Below are 25,200 nucleotides of genomic sequence, written 5' to 3' on the forward strand. Positions count from 1 at the left end.
CCTCTGAAGGAAAACTTACTAGATATTCTGGTGGTTGGATTCAGAGAAAGAACCTTTTATCTCTCCTTTTTCAGTGCCCCCCTCTTTTGGCCCAGTAATGACTTTTTTTTTTAACCATGTTTTCTACAGGATGAAGAACGGGATCCTCTACTGCATAGTTTCAGTCATCTGAAGGAAGTTTTAAACAATATAACAGGTAAGTCCCCATGTCTAGGTAGGATTACTTATCCTGACAAAAAATACCTATGTTTGATTTATTTTTCTGGGGAGCAGATGTGTCTCAAGCAGTTGGATGCCTGCTTCCTGTGTGGGAGGTCCCGAGTTCGGTTCCTGGTGCCTCCTGAAAACCAAAAACAAGAATCAAAACAAACAACAAGCAAAACAAACGAAAAAAACAATTCAGGGGAGTCAGTGTTGCTCAGTGGTTGAGCACCACCAACTTCCTACATATAAGATCCCGGGTTCAGTCCCCAGTACCTCAAAAAAAAACCACCTTTTTCTGTAAAAGACTAGATAGTAAATATTTTAGACTTTGTGGGCTATATGGTCTCTGTGCAACCACTCAATTCTGCCATTGTAGCTGAAAGACAGCGATACATAATACATAAATGAATGGGTGAGTCTATGTTCCAATAATTTTTTTAAAAAACAACAAAAGCAATCATAATGCATAATTTTCTGTAAACCTACAACTTCTCTAATAAAACAAAAACAAAAAAACACACCTGCAAGCTAGATTTGACTCATGGGTGTAATTTGCCATCATATGGTTTATTGCATTGCTAATGCTTTTCTAGAGTTCCTAGTAGAGTGCCACACTTTAGTAGATATGCAGTGTTTATACAATCAAGCTTCTCTAATTGAATTATATATAGGTGAGTTATTTTTGGTCATTTTTAAAAAAGATTTATTTATCCACCCTCCCACCCCCATTGTTTGGGCTCTCTGTCTGTTCTGTGTCCTTTTGTGGTGTGCTCCGTCTGCTTGTCTTCTCTTTAGGAAGCACCAGGAACCAAACCTGGAACCTCCCATGTGGGGGAGAGGTGCTCAGTCGCTTGAACCACCTCAGTTTCCTGGTTTGTTGTGTCTCTCATTGTCTTTCCTCTTTGTGTCTCTTTGTTGTTGCCTCATCTTGTTGTGTCATCTTGTTGTGTCAGCTCACCACACCTGCCTGTTGTGCTAGCTCACTGTCTTGCTCATTTCTTCACGACTATCAGGAACTGAACCTGGGACCTCCCATGTGGTAGGTGGGAGCTCAGTCGCTTGAGCCATATCCGCTTTCTTGATTTTTGTTTTGTTTCAACTATCTTCTTTCCCTAGAAGTTGGTTGTACAAACCCTTCTCTTATGGTAAGTCATTGTTGCTGTTAGGACCTTAGCTTTCTGTAATACAGGTATTCCAGTCTTCATGTATTCCCAGAATCTTTTGTCCCCTTGTTTTCTCTCTTTTTTCCCTAATTATAACAATCTATACAAAACCACTTTCACATTTATTACCTTATTGAATCTTTATACAATCCTCTGAGGGTGGCATGCTGGGGATTGTTCCTTTTTTTTTAATACATGAAGTCGAAGCTTAGAGAAGTTTTCAGTGATTTAACTGAGGTCACACTGGCACTAAGAGTCAAGACTGAAATGGACCTTCCTCTGGAGCCTGATCCAGTGTTCTTTCCCCTGCTCTGCATTACTTCTGTTCATACAACTAGAGGAGAATATACAAATGAAGTACCTTACCTTGTGTGTGTGTGTGTGTGTGTATATATATATATATATATATATATGCATGTCAGGGAAGGAGAAAAGTCTCAACACCTCTGAGTTTTTCAAGTAAAGAGATAGAGACCGAAGGGGAAAGCCTCAGAGCTGTTCTTCTGTTGCCCATAAAGAGCTTTTCCTGTGTGTAACCCATAATTGAAATGGTTTTTAGCCTTCTACAAATTAAATAAATAAATTTCTTTGTTTCATGAGAAATATGGAAGCAGATCTGGAAAAAAATTCCTTTTTACTGTCTTAAACATGAACTGAAGTTATCTAAGGGTTTCCTACATTTCTTTAAAGGAACAAATGTCACTCAACTGAAGAAACTTTGAAAATGTTACCCAAGAAGGATAAAGTATAGAGGAATCACTGGTTTGCTAGTTAGCAGGGCTCTTGCTGCAACTAGGTGCCATATTCTTTTATGGCCTGTTTTCTAAGTGACTTGGCTGTTTGGACAGATTTTTTTTTTTTTAAACTACAGATGAAGCTTACATATTCTAATTGGAAAGAAAACATAATGAATGGAGATTTGTAATTCTTTTTGGTTGCCTAGAGTTCAAAGTACTTATTTTTCTAAGAAAGTTTAAGATTAAATAAGATAGTATATTTGAAAACAGTAAATATTTCACAAACAGGGAAGTTTTTTTTTCCCCCTATGTTTTGAGTAATGCCCTAAAACAGCTAAGATCAGATCAGAATAGCCTCCTAGGCCTTTTGAGCACTCTGCAGACTTTCAGAGCTCAGGTTGTGCTGCTATCCTGACAAAGACACATTTTCCTGCATGCCATTCAGTCCAGATCCCAGGTTTTATTTTCTTTATCCTGACGTGTCCTACCGTATCTTTTGTGGGTGGTATAGTCTAGGACTTGGGGTCTCTAGATCATCTAAGAGTTGTCTCCTTCCTAATTTTCTTCCATCCTTGGATTAGGAATCCAGATTACCTGCTTCTTGGAATTTATAAAACCAGAATGTGCTGAGGAGCCACTTTTATAGATGGTAGTGGGTACATAGATGGGTGTTGCCAACCTTTCTACTGGAGTGAGGAGGGAGGTGTCAGTGTTTTGGGGGGCCAATAGTTGGAGCAAATGCTGAAATGGTGCCTGCCAAGGTTGTCTGTTCTTGATTTTTAGCATATTACCTACCTGAGAAAATGACAGTAGACCCAAAATAGAGCAATTTCATGGTCTTTTAGAATGCCAGATTGATTCTGACCCCCCACACAGTGCTGGCTCCCAGGACCAAGTTTATGGATCAACTACCCCTGTGGTCCTGGACTCTAGTCCATGACCAATCCTTGTTTCTTTTACTGAAACAAACAGTTTTTTTCTGATTGGCAGTGTCAGGAGGACCGCTTTCTTGGAAGCCTGTAGAAGGCTGAGAAAGGGTTTTGAGATTGGAAAGAGAAACTGAAGGGACTGTGTCCATGCTATGTGATTGGGAATGGTATACCGTGTAGATTGGAGGAGGGTTGGCAGGAATATTAGGACTTCCACCCAGTTCAACGCTTGAAGCTGACTTGGGAATTTTATCCCTACTTACAAAGGCTCTCTGTTTGCATTTTTCTAGGCTATCTGCTCATTTGGTTGGTAAGAATGTCACTGTTGGAGGGGAATGGATGTAGCTCAAGTGGTTGAGTACCTGCTTCCCATATACGAGGTCCTGGGTTTGATACCCAGTATCTCCTAAAAATAAACAAATGGGGGAAAAAAAAAGAATGTCACTGTTGGAAATGGATAGTTCATTGGACATTGCCAGTGAACCAAAATTATTTATTTTTCTTTTCTTATGAACAGAGGATATTTTAAGGACATAAGCCCTACCTACTCCTCCAGGAATATGACCTTATCATTGTGAAGAAATAAATCCATTGTTTCCAGTAAGATTGGCTTAGTTCAAACCAGTTATTCTCACAGTTTTGTGTCTCTGGACCACATTTGCAGTCAGTATTTGCCCCAAACTTCATGATAACTACATGCTCTGTAGCATTTAGAATAATAGAATATTCTAATGCCAAATCTAAAGAGAGAGTTGCATTTGGAAGATATAGGGTGCCCAAGAGCAGGGTTTGCATATTGCTGCTTGGATAAAGCCTTAGCTTACCACCAGTGAGAGAAACTTGCCTGCTGCCCTGCATTTGTTCATGAAGTCTTCTTGGGAATCTTTTTAGGAAGATAATTTGAAAGAACTAAAGCAGATGTGGGGAGTGACTACTAATGGATGTGAGATTTCTTTTTGAGGTGATGAAAATGTTCTGGAATTTGGTAGAATAATTGCACAACTTTATGAATATACTAAGAAACACTGAATTGTATTCTTTCAAGGGATGAGTTTTATGTTATGTGAATTTTGCCTCAATTAAGAATGAAAAGCAATTATAGACTGGAAAAGTGATGGAATTCCTCAGTTCTCTTTCAGGGTTCCAAGCTATGGAGGGAAACCTCTGACTGTAGTTTCTGCTGTATTTTGGACCCATTGCCTGGCAAAGGCAGCATGAGGCACTGTTCAGCCTCCTAGCCCAGTTTGTCCTTTTATGTCTCTCTCATTAACTCAAGGAAGCACATGGTTTTTATATTTAAATTTATTCAAGCTGTAATCTTTGACATTTGAGTTAGCTTTTAGTACAGTTTTGCATTTATAGTAATATATATTATGTATTTTCTCTATCCCCAAAGAATCAGTTTTAATCTTTTCCGGATGCAAATTTCATGCTGTCTTGTCCCATCTCCCCACTCTTGCTTTCTTTCCCCTCCCCCCACGGAGTGTGTTTGATCAGGTGTGGCAGGAATATCCACTGTCAAGCTGCGCCCTTTATATTAGTCAATATTATCCTTCTCCCCCCTCCCTGTCTGTCTGCCCCTTTGGGCTTTCCCAGTTGATTTATAATTTTGGAATTCTCATCGGAGTCTGTAATACAGTTTGTTCATTATTTAACCAAAACCTGTTTAATGAGCAGAGAGAGGCAATGTAAATGTTAGGCATGTTGCAGTGATGTACCTTTGTGCTTCTCAAAGCGGGTGGGTAGTTAACTCTGTGCTGCCTGCAGAATCAGGCCTTAGGGGCAGGGGGGCCAACACTGCCTCTCCCATACATCTGCCTAAGCCCTGCCATGAGCATAGATTCCAAAGATATGTTTCCTTTCATCCTTCTATTCTAACAGACACTACAGGCTCTTCTGTATTGGACTTATCGTCAGTCTCACAGCTAGACCTGTATGGTGTGGGATAGGAGAATGGGAGGGTAGGCAAAATATCACCATATTTGATTCTGCTCTTGGTTTTAGGGCTGAAGAGGACAGATAGTTTAGAACAATGCTCCTAGTCAACATGATCTGTGGCCTTTGATCTCTTTGTTCCTAGACTAGGCAATTCCTTGTAGGCCTTAGTACCCTCCATTTGGCATAGCTTTAAGGAAGGGGCTCTAGCCAGTGTGATTTGTGATGTTTGGCTATGGTTATTTGCCTCCAGATTTAGGCTGCCTTTGTTCTTGGTCTTTAGACTTAGGTCTTTATGAAGAGATTCTTTACATGGGACTCATTCTGTCAGCATTTGGAATCAGAGAATCAGAAGATTTTGGTTTAAGGAAGGAAGGGAGGAACAGTCTAAAAGTATCATGACTAAGATCTTCTCTTATGGAATCACCGCATAATGACTTTTTTTTTTTTTAAGGCGGTACCAAGGATTGAACCCAGGACCTTGTATATGGGAAGTAGGCACTCAACCACTGAGCTACACCTGCTCCCCCCTTAATGACTTTAAAGTTTTCAGGGACAGGACTTGAGGAAGATATCTTAGTGGGATGTGTGTGTGGTGGGGGTGGGGGTGGCAGTGATGGAGGTGGCAGTCTGCCTTTGGAGATGTAGCTCCCAGGCCTTTTTTTTTTTTTTGAGGTACTGGGACCTCATATGTGGGAGGCTGGTGCTCAACAACTGAACCACATCGGCTTCCTTGAGTTGGCTTTTTCGTTTGCTTGCTTGCTTGTTATTGGGTTTTTTTAGGAGGCACAGGGCACTGAACCTGGAACCTCCCATGTGGGAGGTGGGTGCTCAATTGCTTGAGCCACATCTACTCCCAGCACCCAGGCTTATTTACTTCTGAGGACCTATCAGGATTTGGGATGTTCAGTGTAAGACTAAGGTGGTCTTGGGGCTCTGGATAAGCCCCTGTATTTACTATGACACTGTTCTAGCATCTTGGATCTTTTCATTCTGAATTTCCCCAGATTTGTATTCCTCCTGAGCCTAGCTTATTGAGTTGCTGCTAATCAGTATTTATTGAATATCTGTTTCGTGCCAGTTACTTTGTTTAGGCACTTGGGAATTGGGTCCATAGTGGTAAACAGGAAGTCACGTTTCCTGCCTTCATAACCACTGGTGTTACAAGACTAATGACTCTAGGTGATCATTTGAAAGCTGAGTGTTGCAGCCACAACTCTATGCTATGTGGCTCCCTATCAGGCATGGAATGAATGATAGTGAATGAGAGCCATCTGCTGCAATCTCTTCTTATTTCCATTCTTCCCATCACATAATAAACAAATAAGCCAAAGAAATAAGTAAAAATGATGGCCTATACATTTGCTTATATGATTTTGTCACATTAAGCTGTCCTGGACAGAGTTTAGATTATTCTCAAAGGCATTGGTGGGTTGCAAGAGTAGTTCTGAGGGATAGAATCTTTCTTTACTAAGTTCACCTATATAGCAAGCTATTTTAAGTGCAAGAGGGAGAAGCAGGTGCCTGGAGAAAGTGGATGTGACAGGAGTTATTTAAATATAGTTTATCCTAGATAAACACACCTGTAGATTATCGTCTATCTCAGAGCCTGACCTATGAGGTGTGAGTCTGTCTAACCTCCAGAGGTTTGGAGAGCACATTTAAACAGAGTCTGTAAACCTAGCTGGGTGAGAGTGGGTACTATGACTTCACACCTTTCTGGCCTAGGCTTTTTAGAAATTGCCTTCTAGGTATAAATGAAACTGTTCTGAGGATGCCTCGTATCTCAAGTTTAATCTTTCATTTGGAAAATGCGGAGATAAGGAAAATAGATTTTAGTAGTCACTTTCAGGAAGAAGATTGAGAAAGGGTATATTATTTGAAAAAAAAACTTGCTAGAGTCTTCATTTCCTATATGGATTGAATACATATTTTCATTTTTTTTTCTATAGGGACCTATAATTTGGGGACAAATAGTAGGCAATATATCCTTATTAATCAGCATGAGAAGAAAGCCACATAAGTCACTGGCTTTGCCCACTTGGAATTGAGCTTGTGAATTATTCAAGACCTAAGTGGAGACTAGAAGAACCAAGTATGATAAAATTGCCAGACAAATTCATATAATAGGCTGAATGTTGGGAGAGGTCAGATTGGTTAAACTTATATAAGTATTTTCAATACTCTTTTTTATTTTCTTGTTCTATAATAAAATATAAGACTGTATTAGTTTGGAGATTATTGAATAATATTTGATGATGTGACTTGAATATGACCTTGGTACTGTAGAATCTCAGCTTGGTGGTTCCAGACCTGTTGGCAGATACTGTGATTGTTTTTTTCCTCAGAGTATTCGTATCAATAAGGTGACTCCAGAGACCTGTATTTTGATTACTTGACTTTGTCACTTCTTTTTGCTGGGGCCTTCCCTTAATAATTTCTGGACCCCCTTCACTTGACATTTCTAAACCAAGAAGTTCTTCCAACCATTTGTTTGTCCTAGAGATTAGAAAATGAAGACTCTTGAAGTAGTAGCTCTGTATAGTCTGACTTCTCATGGATCCAACGCTTTCTTTTTATCTTCCTAATACCCAGACATACTTAGCCCATCAACATTATTCTGCTGGCTGGTGGGATAGTACATTTTCCACTACATGTGTCTGAAAGAGGGTTTAAAAAAAGAGGAAAGGCATTCTTAATAGCTCAGCTGCAATCAAAGAGGAGGCAAAGGAACGTTTCTAAGAGAGATTAGGGGACAGTGAGGCCTATGGTGGGTGCTCAAGTTGCTGGTAATGTTCTCGTTGGCATATCCTACTTTTGAGGACTGAAACTTCACTCTGGGTATGTGCCCATCTTGCCATGACAGCATTCAGATGAGTAAAAAGAGAGAAAGCCAGCTGCTGCTTTGTTTTTAACAATGTGGCCAGCAGTGTCCCTTTCTTCCATTCCACCCACTCAAACTCAGGGCAGGTGCCAAGAGGGTGTCAGAAGCCAAATGTTTGAAATTCAATGTGCACTTTTGATTTAGGAGAGATAGTGAAGAGTGAGTTTGTCTCTGCCTTGTCCCCTTCTAACCACTTCTCTATGGTCGTAGATATTTAATGAATCACCACAATTTCTGAGGTAATATTGAATATGTTTATGGAAAGGATAAGACAGATATAGAGCAAAATGGAGTTTAGATTGTTTCAGCTCAGATCAACTCTTTAAGAAAGAGTAGTGGATGGAAAGCAGTAGCTACCTTAGATTCTCAGTTTTGCTTCAGGAAAGCAGGAGATAAAACACCCCTCACTAGTTTTGAGGCATTTGTTCCTTTCCCTTTGTTCTTTGGAGATCCTGAAGGACTTAGATGGACAAGCACTCCTGGCTGCCTCTTGGCTGGTGTCTCATTGCATGCCTCTTCTGTAACACCAGCCTTCTGTTACCGCTGTTACCACTGTAGGTCGAGTTGTGAAGGGCTGCCACATGTGCACAGATCATAACTGACCTTTCCTTGTTCCACGCTTATTGAGCAATTACTTGCCCGCCGTGGAACTCATATTATTGCCTTGGGTTTCTGGCCCTGTATGAAGCGGGGGCATCCAGGAAGTGACCTGATAGACTGTATATCAGAGGGCAATAAATTGGCATTTGATTTGGTGGAAAGGCAAGGCCAGATGCGGTGTGGGAGCAAGGGTTTTTTTTGCAGTCAACCATTCAGTTTGCTTCCAGGTGTCCTGGAAAGCAGCTTGGGAACTGGAGGCTAAGGATAGTTAGGAACATTAATTGGGGGAGGAAAAGGATCAAAAGGATGTCAGTGTCATCTATGATGGGCTCTGAATTGGGGAAAGTTGTCAACAAATTGCAGGGACAAATGAAATTTCCCTGGCTCTGGTAGGAGTTTTTCCACAGATTATTCTTCCCTTTCAAGTCAAATGAGTTATCAATTGGCAGAAAAAGTATAAAACTTGGGATACTCTTGGCAAGGAACTGCAGAATAAGAAAGCTCCATATGAGCTTTTTCATGAAGGTTTATTCTTCTCTTTTGGGCAAACACTAGGTTTAAGAAAGCTTGATAATAAAATGAGATCTGATCTGAAATGGGATTATGACTGCCCTGCCATGAGCTGGTATTTTTCCAGACTGTAGATTGCATTCCATTAGTGGACTGTGATACTATTTTAATGGGTTGTGTAGCATTTTCCCCTCATTTTTTGTTATGAAAAATTTCAGACATACCAAAAATTGAAAAAATACTATATCCACACTTAGCTGTATTTGCTTTAACTATATATGTATATTATTTCTTCATAAACCATTTGAAATAAGTTACAGACATTTTAATATTTCACCCCTAAATACTTCTGCATGCATCCTAAATAAAGGCATTCATTCTCCTACATAATTGCAGTACATTATCACACCTAAGAAACTTAACAGTAATTTGCCAACTAATATCCAGTCCATATTAAACATATCCCATTTGTCCTCAAAATGCCTTATGGTAGTTTTATAAACCAAAATCCAAGTAAAATTCTCATTTCTTTAGGTAGTTATATCTTTAGATTTTAAAAATCTAATACAGTTTTTATCACCTTCCCTTACAACCCCTAGCATTGATTTTTTTTTAAAAGACCAGGCCATTTGCCTTTAGAATGTTCTATGTTCTGGGTTTGTCTGTGTCCTTATGGTATCTTTTAACTTCTTTCTCTGTCTCATGTATTTCCTGTTGTTAGAAGTTAGGATTAAAGTCTTGATTAGATTCAGGTTGAACTTTTTTGTCAAGAATACTTCATAGGTGTTACTTCATATTATCTCACTACAGGAGGCACATACTGCAAGGTTGTCTTACTATTGTTGATGCCAAATTTGATTACTTACTTCTGGTAGGGATTGCCATATCTCCTTATTGTAAAGAAACATCTAGTTTCTCTTTTCAGTTACTAAGTAATCTCTGACGCAATAATTTGGTACCTTGTGAATATCTAATATCCTTTTACCTAATGATCATTCACTCCTGAATCTTAGCCGGAATCATTTATTTTATTGGGGGTTGCAAAATGATGATTTTTCTAATTCGGTCATTCTTTCTTCATATATTAGCTGGCATTTTTCTATAAAAAACTGCTTTCCTTCATCAATTGGAAGATAAACATAGTTTCTTCTAAAAAGGCAGGGTAAATGCTTAATTTGCTCTATTTTTTAAAATTTATTTATTTATTTTAATTTCTCTCCCCTTCCCTCCCCCCACCCCCCAGTTGTCTGCTCTCTGCGTCCATTCACTGTGTGTTCTTCTGTGACCGCGTCTATCCTTATCAGCGGCACCGGGAATCTATTTTCTTTTTGTTGTGTCATCTTGTTGTGTCAGCTCTCCGTATGTGCAGTGCCATTCTTGGGCAGGCTGCACTTTCTTTCATGCTGGGTGGCTCTCCTTACAGGGCGCACTCCTTGCACGTGGGGCTCCCCTACACAGGGGATACCCCTGACACCCCTGTGTGGCACAGCACTCCTTGCACGTATCAGCACTGTGCATGGGCCAGCTCTACATGGGTCAAGGAGGCCCAGGGTTTGAACCGCGGACCTCCTATGTGGTAGGTGGACGCCCTATCCATTGGGCCAAGTTCACTTCCCTGTGTTTCTTTTTTTGTTGTTGTGTGTCATCTTGTTGTGTCAGCTCTCAGTGTGTGCAGTGTCATTCTTGGGCAGACTGCACTTTCTTTCACACTGGGCAACTCTCCTTATGGGGCACACTCCTTGTGCATGAGGCTCCCCGATGCGGGGGACACCCCTGCATGGCATGGCACTCCTTGTGCGCATCAGCACTGCGCATGGGCCAGCTCCACACGAGTCAAGGAAGCCCGAGGTTTGAACCGCGGACCTCCCATGTGGTAGGCGGATGTCTTATCCATTGGGCCAAGTCTGCTTCCCTTAATTTGCTTTAATTACCCATATTCAGAGTAAGGAGTTAATATTAATGACCCCCACTAATGATGGCAAATGAGCCCCCCCCCCTTTTGTATGAACTTGTACATTTTTATTTACTCACTGTTTACATTCAATTACAGTCATTATTTTTGGTGCTCAAATCATTCCAAGTTTGGCCAGGTAGAGCCCTTCAACTGTTCTTTTGACATGATCACACTAGTCTTTGAGTACTTCTGGGCTTTCTGATTACAAGCAACCAACATTAAAAAGGAGAAGAAAAAAGAAAGAAAGGAGAATAGTAGAGAAAATATCAGCACATCATCACTGTAAGGATATGTATTGTTTTGTGAAACTTTGGTTTCATTTGGATGTGTGTGTTCTGGGTTGCAATGTAAAAGTTTGAAAGCCCTGGTAGAGACAGCTTAGCTTTCTTGCGGCACTGGTTTGAATTTGTCTCTTTGCTGTGTTATTTCTTAGGCAAGGAGTCAAAGAGGGTGTTGAGTGATGGTGCCTCTTTCACTGTTTTCTTGGCATTCTGTGTAGGATTCTGTGAGGTGCCTTAGCCATGGACCCTTGGGAACCAATGGACTATTTTTTCAAATTTGTGTGTGTGTGTGTATGTGTGTGTATAAAATAAAATATCCCATTTTATGCACTTTTTTTTAAAGATTTATTTTTTATATATTTCTCTCCCCTTCCCCCCCCCGCCCCAGTTATCTGCTTTCTGTGTCCATTTGCTGTGTGTCCTTCTGTGACCACTTCTATCCTTATCAGTGGCACTGGGAATCTGTGTTTCATTTTGTTGCGTCATCTTGTTGTGTCAGCTCTCCGTGTGTGCGGCACCATTCTTGGGCAGGCTGCACTTTCCTTCGTGCTGGGCGGCTCTCCTTACAGGGCACATTCCTTGCGCATGGGGCTCCCCTACATAGGGGATACCCCTGACACCCCTGTGTGGCATGGCACTCCTTGCACGCATCAGCACTGCGCATGGGCCAGCTCCCCACAGGTCAAGGAGGCCCGGGGTTTGAACCGCAGACCTACCATATGATAGGCATACGCCCTATCCATTGGGCCAAGTCCGCTTCCCTTATGCACTTTCAAGATACAATTCAGGAGTATTAATTACATTCACAATTTTACCCACTTTCAAGTATATAATTCAGAGGTATTAATTACATTCGCAATGTACTACCATCACCACCTGTTACCAAAACCCTTTCAAAAATTATTCCAAATCAAAACTCTACCCATTAAACTTTAACTCCTCATTCCCCCCTCTTCCACTGCCTGTGGTAACTTGTAATCTAGTTTCTGTTTATAAATTTGCATATTCTAATTATTTCATAGAAGTGAAATTATACAGTATTTGTCCTTTCGTATCTGTTTATTTCATTCAACATGGTGTTTTCAAAGTTCATCCATGCTGTAGCATGTTTTAGAAATTCATTTCTTTTACAGCTGAATGATATTCCATTATATGTATATATCACATTTTGTTGATATACAAGTATCTGTTTGAGGTCTTGCTTTCATTTCTTTTGGGTATATACCTAGGATGGAACCAGTGGACAATTACATCTGGTTTCATCCATGTCAAATTTATTTTCAAAGTAAAGCAAACTTTGGGTTGTTTCTCTCTGGATAAATCAGCTTTTGTAAAGCAGAGATTAATTTTAGCCCATTTGAATCATTTAGTCCTGGAGAACGTGTTAGAATAAGAAGTATTCAGAAACAGATGTGGTTCAACTGATAGAGCATTCTGCTACTATATAGGAGATCCAGGGTTAAAACCCAGGGCCTCCTGGCCCATGTGGTGAGCTGGCCCATGCACTGTGCTGCCGCGCACAAGAAGTGCTATGCCACATGGGGGTGTCCTACACATAGGGGAGCCCCACGTGCAAGGAGTGCGCCTGCAAGGAGAGCCACCCCGCACAAAAGGCGCAGCCCACCCAGGAGTGGTGCTGTACACATGGAGAACTGACGAAGCAAGATGATGCAACAAAAAAGAGACAGATTCCCACTGCTGCCGAGAATGCAAGCAGCCACAGAAGAACACGCAGCGAATGGGCACGAGAGCAGATAATGGAGGAGGAAGGGAGGAGAAATAAGTAAAAATAATATAAATCTTTAAAAAAGAAAAAAGAAGTATTCTTCCCCAAGGATGTAAGGATTGTGGATGTAATTATGACTGATTAGTCACTTTGCACCTTGTACCTTACTTCTTTTGTGTTGTGTTAAACTTGTTGTCTAGGGAAATAGGGATAGCACATCTTGTTGAAAGAGGCCATCCTTTTGAGCCTTTTGATGGGTTAAGGAGGGAGTCATTTGCACTGAAAAGACTCCAAAATAGTGTGTTCTCCAGGAACTTTTCTCTTAGCATTGGGCAGTGAATTGAAGCTTGTCCAGCTTCCATGTGACCTCAGAAAAGCATCTAATGCCTTGGTTTCCTGAAATAGGGTCTTAGGATAGTCAGAAGAGTAACAGTAGTAATCCATCCCACTAGCTCTGGCTGCTTAACAGTGACCATGGAAATACTATTTAAATGGCAGCTTCAGAGAAGCCGATTTGGCCCAATGGATAGGGCATCCACCTACCACATGGGAGGTCCAAGGTTCAAACTCAGGGCCTCCTGACTCATGTGATGAACTGGCCCATGCACAGCGCTGATGTGCACAAGGAGTGCCATGCCACGCAGGGATGTCCCCCGCGTAGGGGAGTCCCACATGCAAGTAGTGCGCCCCGCAAGGAGTGCGCCCTATAAGGAGAGCTGCCCAGCGTGAAAAAGTACAGCCTGCCCAGGAATAGCACTACACACATGGAGAGCTGATGCAGCAACATGACGCAACAAAATGAGACACAGATTCTGAGTGCCGCTGACAAGAATACAAACAGACACAGAAGAACACACAGCGAATGGACACAGAGAGCAGACACCTGAGGGGGAGCGGGGAAGGGGAGAAAAATAAATAAAAAATAAATCTTAAAAAAAAAAAAAGTAAAAAATAAATAAATAAATTGATGGCAGCTTCATTAACTACTTTGGGACCTTGAGTGACTTAGGACTGAATTAGTCCATTTATATTGGCCTTAGATTAATTAGTCTATGAATCTCAGTCTGTTGTACTGTAGGATAAATTATCAATGGCTGATTGACTTTTCAAATCAATTCCAGTTTTGCATTTAAAACAGTTGTTAGGATTTTGAAGTTAAGGAGCACAAAACAAAGATTTCAGCTATTTAGCTAAGGTGCTTAAAAATGAGGAAAGTCCTTTTCTCCCATCAGAGTCTGATAGTTGGTGACAGTTCAAAAATGACATGTTGAGTATTTTTCAATAGCAACCTTTAGCCCAAAGGCCTCATGTGAGAAAAATATCAAAAATCATGTAACTTTGACATAGGATTTGGCTTCAGAACCAGTAGAACATCCCATCATTCTCAGAGAATACTATACCTCCCTAGAAAAGTATTCCTGGGCCTTTCAGGGGAAGAAAGAGATGGCAAGGCAATGAAGCAATTAAACAGTGAAAGAGAAACTTGGGGGATGTTGGAGTACAAATGTATTACACAGAAAGACCTCTGACCTATTATTTGCTCTATAAACTATTGTATTCTGATTTAAAGTGTAGTTCTTTCTCCTTTGCTTCTTTTTTCTGGGTTGAGTCTATATCAAAGGTACATCATTAATCCCTACTTTCTGTGATAGAGTCTGATGCCTCTCTCAGAGAATCTTGGTTCCCTTCTGACCCAGGAAGAGAAGTTCTTGGTTCAGTCCATATGAACAGGAGCATTATGGGAGAAGTAGTGACGGGAAAATGGATTTTTGTTGTCAGAATTCAAATATGGCATATTAATCCTCCTAAGTGAGCTTGAGATTAGCATCTTAATCATTCTCATTTCAGGGGCTTTAAAGGCTCATTCTGTGGCGGGACTTGGCCCAGTGGTTAGGGCGTCCGCCTACTACATGGGAGGTCTGCGGTTCAAACCCTGGGCCTCCTTGACCCGTGTGCAGCTGGCCCATGCACAGTGCTGATGCGCGCAAGGAGTGCCCTGCCACGCAGGGGTGTCCCCTGAATAGGGGAGCCCCACGTGCAAGGAGTGCGCCCCGTAAGGAGAACCGCCCAGCGCAAAAGAAAGTTCAGCCTGCCCAAGAATGGCGCCGCACACATGGAGCGCTGACACAACAAGACGATGCACCAAAAAAAAAAAGAGAAACACAGATTCCTGTGCTACTGACAACAACAGAAGTGGACAAAGACGAAGACACAGCAAATAGAGAACAGACAACCGGGGTGGGGGAGGGGAAAGGGGAGAGAAATAAATAAGTCTTAAAAAAAAAATAAAGTATATAACCTTTTTTTTTTTTTTTTAAAAAAAAAAAGGCTCATTCTGTTCTCTAGGTTCTATAAAGGAGAAAATGAGCAGTGGCTGCCTTTGGAAGACCTGTTTGGTATTTGGAGATTTGGAGATTGCCAGGGTCCTAAGTGATCCTAGGCAGACTGCAGACTTACCAGTCAACATACTTGGATTGTGCCATGCAGTAAAGGAAGTCAGAGAATGGGAAATATTTATGTTGGTAATAGTATTCTTTCAAAAGCTCTAAAGAGAATGGTTTACTTCTCTAGCAAAGGCTGTTTTAGGGTTATCTAGAATATGAGCTCACCCCCGTTTCCCCTTTTACCTAATTAGTATCAGGACATTTAATTAGATCATCTGATATTGAATTTTTTAAAATTTTTATTTTGAAATAATTTCAAACTTATAGGAGAGTTACAAGAATAATACAGAAGGCTCCTATATATCCTTTTTTTTTAACTTAAAAAAAACTTTTTATTTTGAAATACATTCAAAATTATAGGACAGTTACAAAAATAATACAAAACCCATACAAAGAACTTCAGCATATCTTTATGTCCCCAGGTACCCAGATTCACCAATTTTAACTTTATCATTCTTTTTATTTATCTATCAATCCATTTTCTGTACATTTGAGTGGAGGTTGTATGTATCATTATCCTTGAACACTTTTAATGGGGCCATGTACGTTTCCTAAGAACAAGGATATTCACTTACGTAACCACCTTAAGTGCAGTTATCAGTGTTATCTCAGTGAACCAATGGGAAATTGGCACTTAATCTTTTTGACACTCCCTTGTATATGACACATTTGACACATTGGTACTCTCTTGCAGCTTTCAGAATCCTCTTTGGCATTTGGCAGTTTGATTATAATATGCTGCCATGTGGGTCTATTTGGAATTATCCTGTTTGGAGTTTGTTGAGTGTCTTGGATGTGTATATTCATCACTTTGTTAAATTTGGCAGGTTTTCAGCCATTATTTCTTTGCATATTCTCTCTGTCTCTTTTTCTGCTTTTTTTCTCCTGAGATTCCTACAATATGTATCTTGATGTGCTTGATAGTATCCCACAGCTTCCTTAGGCTCGGTTTGTTTTTTCATACATTCTTATTTTTCTGCTTTTCAGATTGATTGATTTCAATTGTCTTATCTTCAAGTTCTCTGATTCTTTCTTCTGCCATTTCTAATCTACTGTTGAATCTCTCTAGGAAAGTTTTAATTTCTGTTTCTATGGTCTTCAGCTGTATTTGGTTCCTTTTCCTAATTTTCACCTACCCATTGATATTCTCTTTGTGTTCATCCATCATTTTCTTGATTTCCTTTAATTCTCTGTCCATGTTTTCCTTTAGCTCTTTGATCATATTTAAGACCATTTTTTTAAAGCCTTTGATATATCCTAAGTGTGGTTCTCTTTGTTGATGGTTTCTGATGCTTTAGTCTTCTCCTTTGTGTGGACAATCACTTCCTATTTTTTGTATGTTTTGTAACCTTTTGTTGAAACCTGGACATTTTGATATTTTAATGAATTAGCACTGAAATTTAACCTTTACAGTTCTTTTATATTTTAATGAATTAGCACTGAAATTTAACCTTTGTAGTGTCTATTCCTTATGCTTGTAGCCAGCTAGTGTTATGATCTTTTTCCTTGTATGCTAGTGGCTAACAAAAAAAAAAAAAAAAGGAGACACACCTTTCCCAGTCTTTTCTTATTAACCTGTGCAAGTGCTCTTCAGGGCTTAGCTATACAATGGGTTGTATGACATTTGGTCCAGGCTAAAACTAGGGGCCTCCCTTATCATTTCCGAGCCAGTGTGTGCCCATGTGTATTGTCTGAGGCACGTGTATGTATGTGTGTGTGGCCCTAGAAAGCCCCCCCATTTACATGGTTATAAATGTCCCCTCTTTCCTAAGAAACAGTTTCCTCATTGTTCTGGACACTTGATTGCTCTCCCAAAGTGTCCCTCAGGAGAGCTTTCTGAGCTGCCTTCTATGCACAGGGCCAGTTCTGGGACAAGTTCTGGGATCGCAGGTCCATTAGGCCATCACCAGACAAATTGGGCCAGACATGCTTGCTTCCTGTATGGGCACAGGGGCCACTCTGCCCTTTCTGGAACCAGAACAAGGGATCTGTAATGAGAGTGTGTGCCAGGACTGTGCCCAGCAGATAAGGGGGCCAGGGGCCAGCCAGAGTGCCAGGAGATCTTACCACTTTTAGTAAGCTTTTGTTCTTATTTAGCACTCATCCTGTTTCTGCAGTCTGTTTCCTAGAGTCCTGAGAAAGGTGTTTCTGCCAGTTCTTGCCGGTTGTTTAAAGCTTTCATGGGGAGACTTGTTCAAAGCTTCTGTGGGGGATGGAGCCCTGAAGCAACTCACTCTGCTGTCTTGATGGGGTGGTACTCCATATATCCTTTTGCTACATGTTTTTTTGTTGTTGTTGTTATTGTTTTTATTTAAGAGGTACTAGGGATTGAACCCAGGACCTCATACATGGGAAGCAGGCACTTAACCACTGAGCTATATCTGCTTCCTACTACATGTTTTTATTCTTTCTCAGTCTACATATACTCACATATGCATGTATATAAAATTATATTTTCTAAATGATTTAAGAGTAGGTTATATATATCATGACCCTTTAACCCTTAATACTTCAGTGTATATTTCTCAAGAACAGAGATATTCTCTTACATAATCTTAGTAATTATCAAATTCAAGAAATTTAGCCTTGATAACAATACTTTAATTTACTATTCATATTCTAATCTCACCAATTGCCCAATAATAAATTTCAGTGGTTTTTTTTTTCTCCTGTAGTCAGGGATCATACACTGCATCTATTTGTCATGTTTCTTTAGTGTTCTTTAATTTTTTTTTTTAAGATTTGTTTATTTATTTCTCTCCCCTTCCCCCCCCACCCCGGTTGTCTGTTCTCTGTGTCTCTTTGCTGCATCTTCTTTGTCCGCTTCTGTTGTTGTGAGTGGCACAGGAATCTGTGTTTCTTTTCATTGCGTCATCTTGTTGTGTCAGCTCTCTGTGTGTGTGGTGCCATTCCTGGACAAGCTGCACTTTCTTTCACACTGGGCGGCTCTCCTTACGGGGCACACGCCTTGCATGTGGGGCTCCCCCACTCAGAGACACCCCTGCGTGGCAGGGCACTCCTTGCGCACATCAGCACTGCACATGGGCCAGCTGCACACGGGTCAAGGAGGCCCAGGGTTTGAACCGCAGACCTTCCATGTGGTAGACAGACGCCCTAACCACTGGGCCAAGTCCGCTGCCAGTGTTCTTTAATCTTGAACTGTTCCCCAGCCTTTCTTTGTCCTTCATGACATTGACATTTTTGACAAATAAAGACCAGTTTTTTTCTTATTTTCTTTTAAGGGAATGTTCCTCATTTTGGGTTTGTCTGGTATTTCTTTATTTTTTATTTATTTATTTATTTTTTAAAAAGATTTATTTTTATTTATTTATTTAATTCCCCTCCCCCGGTTGTCTGTTTTCTGTGTCTTTTTGCTGCGTCTTGTTTCTTTGTCCGCTTCTGTTGTCGTCAGCGGCACGGGAAGTGTGGGCGGCGCCATTCCTCGGCAGGCTGCTCCCTTCTTCGCGCTGGGCGGCTCTCCTTACGGGTGCACTCCTTGCGCGTGGGGCTCCCCTACGCGGGGGACACCCTTGCATGGCACAGCACTCCTTGCGCGCATCAGCACTGCGCATGGGCCAGCTCCACACGGGTCAAGGAGGCCTGGGGCTTGAACCGCGGGCCTCCCATGTGGTAGACGGACGCCCTAACCACTGGGCCAAAGTCCATTTCCCTGGTATTTCTTTATGATTAGATTCAGTTTGTGCAACTCCAGTGGGAATTTACATAACTGATATCTTGTCCTTCTCAGGGTGTCACATCCAGAGGTTCCCCTCATTGTCGCTATTAATTTTTTTTTTTAAAGATTTATTTTATTTCCCTCCCCTTCCCCCCCATTGTCTGCTCTCTGTGCCCATTTTCTGTGTTGTCCTTCTCCATCCACTTGCATTGTCAGGTGGCACCGGGAAACTGCGTCTCTTTTTTTTTATCGTGCCATCTTGCTGCATCAGCTCTCTGTGTGTGCACTGCCACTCCTGGGCAGGCTGTGCTTTTTTCACTTGGAGCAGCTCTCCTTGCGGGGTGCACTCCTTGTGCGTGGGGCATCCCTACAAGGGGGTGCCCCTGTGTGGCACGGCACTCCTTGTGCGTGGCAGCACTGCACTGGAACAGGTTATCACACGGGTCAGGAGGCCCTGGGTATTGAACTCTGGACCTTCCATATGGTAGGTGGACGCTCTGTCAGTTGAGCCATGTCCACTTCCCTGTTGATAATAATTTTGATCACTTGGTAAAGGTGTTACTTGGTTTCTGCACTGTATAGATGCTATTTCCCCTTTTAAAATTTTTTCTATTTTTTAATTTCTCTCCCCTTCCCCTACCCCCCAGTTGTTTGCTCTCTGTATCCATTTGTTCTTCTGTGACCGCTCCTATCCTTCTCAGTGGCACTGGGAATCTCTGTTTCTTTTTGTTGAGTCATCTTCTTGTGTCAGCTCTCAGTATGTGCGGCGCCATTCTTGGGCAGGCTGCACTTTCTTTCGCGCTGGGCGGCTCTCCTTACGGGGCGCACTCCTTGCACATGGGGCTCCCCTCCGCGGGGGACACCCCTGCATGGCATGGCACTCCTTGCCCGCATCAGCACTGTGCATGGGCCAGCTCCACATGGGTCAAGGAGGCCCAGTGTTTGAACTGCGGACTTTCCATGTGGTAGGTGGACGGCTTGTCCATTGGGCCAAGTTCACTTCCTGCTATTTCCCCTTTATAAGCAATCTGTAAGGAGACACTTTAAGACCATAGTTATAACATGGGGCATTTTTGGGACATTGGAATTATCCTGCATGACATTGCGATGATGGATACAGGCCATTTACATTTTTTTCAAAACCTGTAAAATTGTGCAAGGCAAAGTGTAAAATTATAATCTAAACTATAGTCCATGATTAGTAGCAGTGCTTAAGTATGTGTTCATCAATTGTAATAAATGTTCCACACTAATGAAAGATCTTGTTAATGTGGGAAAATGTGGGAGGGGCAGAGGATGAGGTATTTGGGAATCCCCTATGTATTTTATGTAACACTTAATGTAATCTAAAGCATCTTAAAAAATATATATTTTTATATCAAGTTAAAAAACAAACAAACATATTTTGTTCCTCCTCCGATTTTCCCCCCAAGATTTGTCACACATTGATGCTTCTTGCCCAAACCAATCTCTGGTTCCAGTGATGATAAATATTTGAGCAGTTGTTTGAAATCTTATTCTTTAAAAAAAAAAAAAAAAAAGATTTATTTATTTATTTTTTATTTTTTATTTATTTCTCTCCCCTTCTCCCCCTCCCCACTGCAGTTGTCTGCTCTGTGTCCATTCACTATGTTTTCTTCCGTGTCTACTTGCATTCTTGTCAGGTGGCACCGGAAATCTGTGTCTCTTTTTGTTACGTCATCTTGCTGCATCAGCTCTCTGTATGTGTGGCGCCAATCCTGGGCGGGCTGCACTTTATTTTTCCCCCACGGGGTGGCTCTCCTTGCAGGGCGCACTCCTTGAACATGGGGCACCCCTACATGGGGGCGCTCCTGTGTGGCACAGTACTCCTTGCATGCGGCAGCACTGCACGTGAGCCAGTTCACCACACGGTCCAGGAGGCCCTGAGTATCGAACCCTGGACCTCCTATATGGTAGGCAGATGCTTTATCAGTTGAGCCACATCCGCTTCCCTAAAATCTTATTCTTAAAAACTTGTTCTTAGGTGTGGACAGAAACTGTGTCCTAACTTGCTTGTGTTTATTTCTCTTCCTATAAGAAGCACGATTGCATGCCTTAAACATCTCGGTGGCTTTGGTGATGCTGCTTTTTAAATAAATCTAGTAACTAAAAAAGAGTTTTAAAAACTGGAAAAATTAGGCTCAGGGAAGCTTGACTGGTAGTTTGGAAATTTCCTGGAATGTGGTAACATCATCCAATAAAATTTGTTCTCCTCTCAACCAATAGCATAAATGTTTCTCCTCTAAGCCAGACTGAGAACAGCCATGTGGAGCAAATTCCCTTCTTTTCTTCCCCCTCTCCTGTTAATAAGTAGGATTTGCTATGAATTCACCACCCTATTTCAACTTTTATTTTCAAATCTGTTTTAAAAGCTTGGTTAGGCTCATTAAGAACTTCCTCTTAAGCTTTTTTAAATGTATAAAGTTTGAAAATTCCCACCATCCAGGAGCTTTATGAGATGAAAGGTTGGGAAAGCATTTTCCCATTCTCATCCCTATCATCCTTTTCTCATCTTCCCTTTTGTTTCTTTGCCCTCTTTCCTTTGCCTTTCCTTTCCTTTCATTCCTGTTTTGATTTATATGCATGACTGAGCTTCCTTAAAAGCAAAAGAAAAGGCAAGGAGAAAAAGATATTGCTCTTGAGTCTCAGACTCTTCTTATTTACTGTGTGAGTGTACTAATAATGTGGTCATTACTAGTGAAAGCCTTATCAGCTATCAATTATGTTTTGCTGAGGGAACTATGCCCATGATAAAAATGACAGATAAGTAGGGAAAGCAAAGAAAAGGAACCAAAGAGGCAGAAAATAAAGAGAAATGAACAGAAAGTGGCAGAAGAAAAAGACTTGGCTAGGGATGCTGGGGTGGGAGGGAAGGACCAAGAATACAGAACTGCTAAAATAGGAAAATGCGTGTCAGTATCAGCTCTAGCATTTACTTTCACTCAATCCAGTGTTTGGGTTTTTTCTTTCAGTAGAGTGTTCTATGAGTTAAAGTGAAGTAGGGTGAATGAAATGGTCCCATCCTTGGTTCTTTGGATCCATCTACCCAGAATTAAAGAGTTTACCCTATGATAAGGTGACTTGATAGATAGTTAATTCTAATGGACTAGAGTGGAAGAGACTATTAAGTGAGTTTTTTGGCTGGCTAGCATTAGTAGAGTTATTTTTAACCTCCTATTTCAGTCTTTTCATTGTTCAGGCTTCTCCATTGGCTACCATGAGAGCAGTCAAAATTAGCAACTATATAAAATGAAGTACCTCTTGTCTCCTCAGTCACTTCCAAAATAAACAGGGAGTAATACTGTCCATATTTTGTCTCACTTTACTCTGAAGGCGAGCAGCAGAGGAAGCATGGATTAGTGTGTAGTGATTTCTAGGCTCTGTCCTCTGGACCAATTCCCCTCTGAGTGTTCAGGCTGAGTGACAGGACCATGTGGTGGGAGTGCAGCTGGAAGTATATCATCGGCAGATTTGGTTTGGGTAAATATAGCAGGAGCAGGATATCAGTGTGGGAGATGGATTGTTCTGGGAAAGGAAGTGTTGTCTTTCGTCTGAGAAACAATTTCCTGCACTTCTGGGACTCTTGCTTTCTTCTTTTTTTTTTTTTTTTTTATGGCAGAACAGGAGTTGGCAGTGGTTTGGGTACACTTGTTGTATTCTGTCTCTGGGTGTCTGTTCCTACATTTGAAGTTGGGAATAGAAATCAGATCTTTCAGACAGTTAGGAAATGGATCTAATAAATAGCCATACCCATGCCTTACAGTTCACTCTTCAGAATCTTACATTAAAGCACATACCTGCTTATAGCCTCTTTTTAAAAAAATAACTGTCTTTTAGTAAGACTGACAGGTCGAGAAGCAAAAATAATTATACAAAGAAAATCAACTCTATTGAGATCAGACATGAGGTACCAGCTGGCAGGAAACAGCTGGGATGTTTCTGGGGACTGGACTTGAGGCCTTTTCCACACCAGAACTTAACTCTTCAAGCTATCTTTGTTATCTAAACTACTTAAGATGCCTGCTGACCAACAATCCACATAAGAGACTAAATCTAAATTACGTATTTTATGACTAGAAATTTGCAATTTATAGAATGCTTTTGCTTATTTAAAATATTTTTAAATATACTTTTAATTTTAGAATAGATTTAGATTTACAGAAAAGTTGTGAAGATAGTACAGAGTTCCTATATACTCCCCACCTATTAATAACATCTTGCATAAATATGATACATTTGTCTCAATTAATGAGCCCCCCAAAAAAAACCCCAAAAAACAAAAAAAAAATTAATGAAACAGTATTGAAACTTTATTATTTGAAGCCCATACTTAATTCATATTTCCCTGTTTTTTACCTTTCTTTTTCTCTTCCAGAATCCCATCTAGGATACCACATTAGTCTTCAGGTCTCCTTAGGTGCCTCTTGGCTGCTGCAGTTTGCATATTTTTTTTTTTTTCCATGTAAGTCTCACAATAACCTACAAACTAGACTGGGCCTTTATTAGTATCCCCCTTTTATAGATAAAATTCAGACTCCAGAAAGGTTAAGTAACATGTTCAAGGTCACACAGTTATTGAAAGCTTCTATTAAAGTACAATTATGTTTTAGAGAAAAGCAATGGAGTGACTATTTGCCTTTTGTGTGGATGAGGGCAGAACAATAGCTAACCTTCAGGTGGACCATTACCATTTGCAGAATGCAAGAGACAAGTAAATATAGGTTACTTGTTCTTAGACCCTTCTGTGTTACCTGGATAAAAATTAACATTATTATTTTAAGCACAAATCCATGGGGAAACCCCTTTTTCTTCGTGGTTCTGCCATATCTACCAAAGGAACTGATCCCTAAGAATTCTGGGATGGCTGTTCAGTTGACCTTGTCCTCTAGCAGCATACTTCAGACTACTTACTGCTCCCTGTTGATGGATACCCAGGTTCAGTGGGAAGGCCCATTGAAAGCATGACTCACACACTAACATAACAGGCTCTTCCCTGTATGTATGGAGGCAACTTTCTGGAAATAAAACACATTGTTTTTTGTTTGTTTTCGTTTTTTTTAAAGATTTGTTTATTATTATTTTTTTATTTCTCACTGTGTGTTCTTCTGCGTCTGCTTGCATTCTTGTCAGCAGCACTGAGAATCTTTGTCTCTTTCTGTTTTGTCGTCTTGCTGTGTCAGCTCTCTGTGTGTGCGGCACCACTCCTGGGCAGGCTGAGCTTTTTTTTTGCATGGGGCCGTCTCTCCTTGCGGAGGTGCACTCCTTGCGCATGGGACTCCCCTACGCTGGGGACACCCCAGCATGGCATGGCACTCCTTGTGCACAGCACCACTGCACGTGGGCCAGCTCACCACATGGGTCAGGAGGCCCTGGGTTTGAACCCTGAACCTCCTGTATGGTAGGCGGATGCTCTATCAGTTGAGCCACATCTACTTCCCAACACATTGGATTTTTTAGTTCCAATGTCTAGTTGGGCAGGCTGAAGTTTTGGCTTGGGATTAGAATGTTCACAGACCTATAGTGCTGAGACAATTAAAAATCCAACAAGACATGGCAATTATTGGCTTTAAACTTTGCACTTAGAGGGATGAGTGTGGGAGAGGAATGAGAAACGGTAAAGTAGTATGTTACTAGTGATCCTAGATACTATAAATGGATCAACTCAGGGTGATGAAAACTATAGGGGTTACAGTTGATCAGATCTTGAGGGAATAGCACATCCTTCCTATGTATATCAATAATAATAAACTTCTTTAGAGAAGTAATCATAGGGATTGTACCTGGATCCTAAAGAGTAACTTTTAAAGTGTTCCAACTTAAGCTGACAGAGAGTAAGCAATTTATTGATACCATTAACAACTACTGTTTTTTAGAGCAGTTTATTTTTTAAATGAATGCGAAGAGGAATAATTCTTAGTTTAGGTTTTTATGATATATGGCTGTCAACATAGATGCCATTTTGGCAGTTTGGGACCCCATGGTAGTCAGTGATTATTACCTTCTTTAGCTTACTCTGAAACCAAGAAAAGCCTGACTTTTTCTCCAAAAGGCAGCTGTGGGGATAGCAATGAGGAAACCACTGAGGAAGAACTTTAGGAAGTTCAGAAAGATACACATAATATCATGGAGTGAGATG

At 40.9% G+C, this 25,200-nt stretch overlaps 1 protein-coding gene across 12 annotated transcripts in view; it reads left to right on the plus strand.

Moving 5' to 3' along the window:
* The window catches only part of GBF1 (golgi brefeldin A resistant guanine nucleotide exchange factor 1), a 136,197-nt gene that overhangs the window by 15,448 nt on the left and 95,549 nt on the right, over positions 1-25,200 (plus strand). For all 12 annotated transcript variants that reach the window (XM_012519781.4, XM_004478862.5, XM_058298584.2 and 9 more), the window contains exon 3: positions 130-196. In XM_012519781.4, coding sequence (XP_012375235.1) covers positions 130-196 — 67 coding nt within the window. The remainder of the gene's footprint in view (positions 1-129; positions 197-25,200) is intronic.

This window comes from Dasypus novemcinctus, chromosome 6 (genome assembly GCF_030445035.2).
Source record: "Dasypus novemcinctus isolate mDasNov1 chromosome 6, mDasNov1.1.hap2, whole genome shotgun sequence".
NCBI classification, from domain to species: Eukaryota; Metazoa; Chordata; class Mammalia; order Cingulata; family Dasypodidae; genus Dasypus; species Dasypus novemcinctus.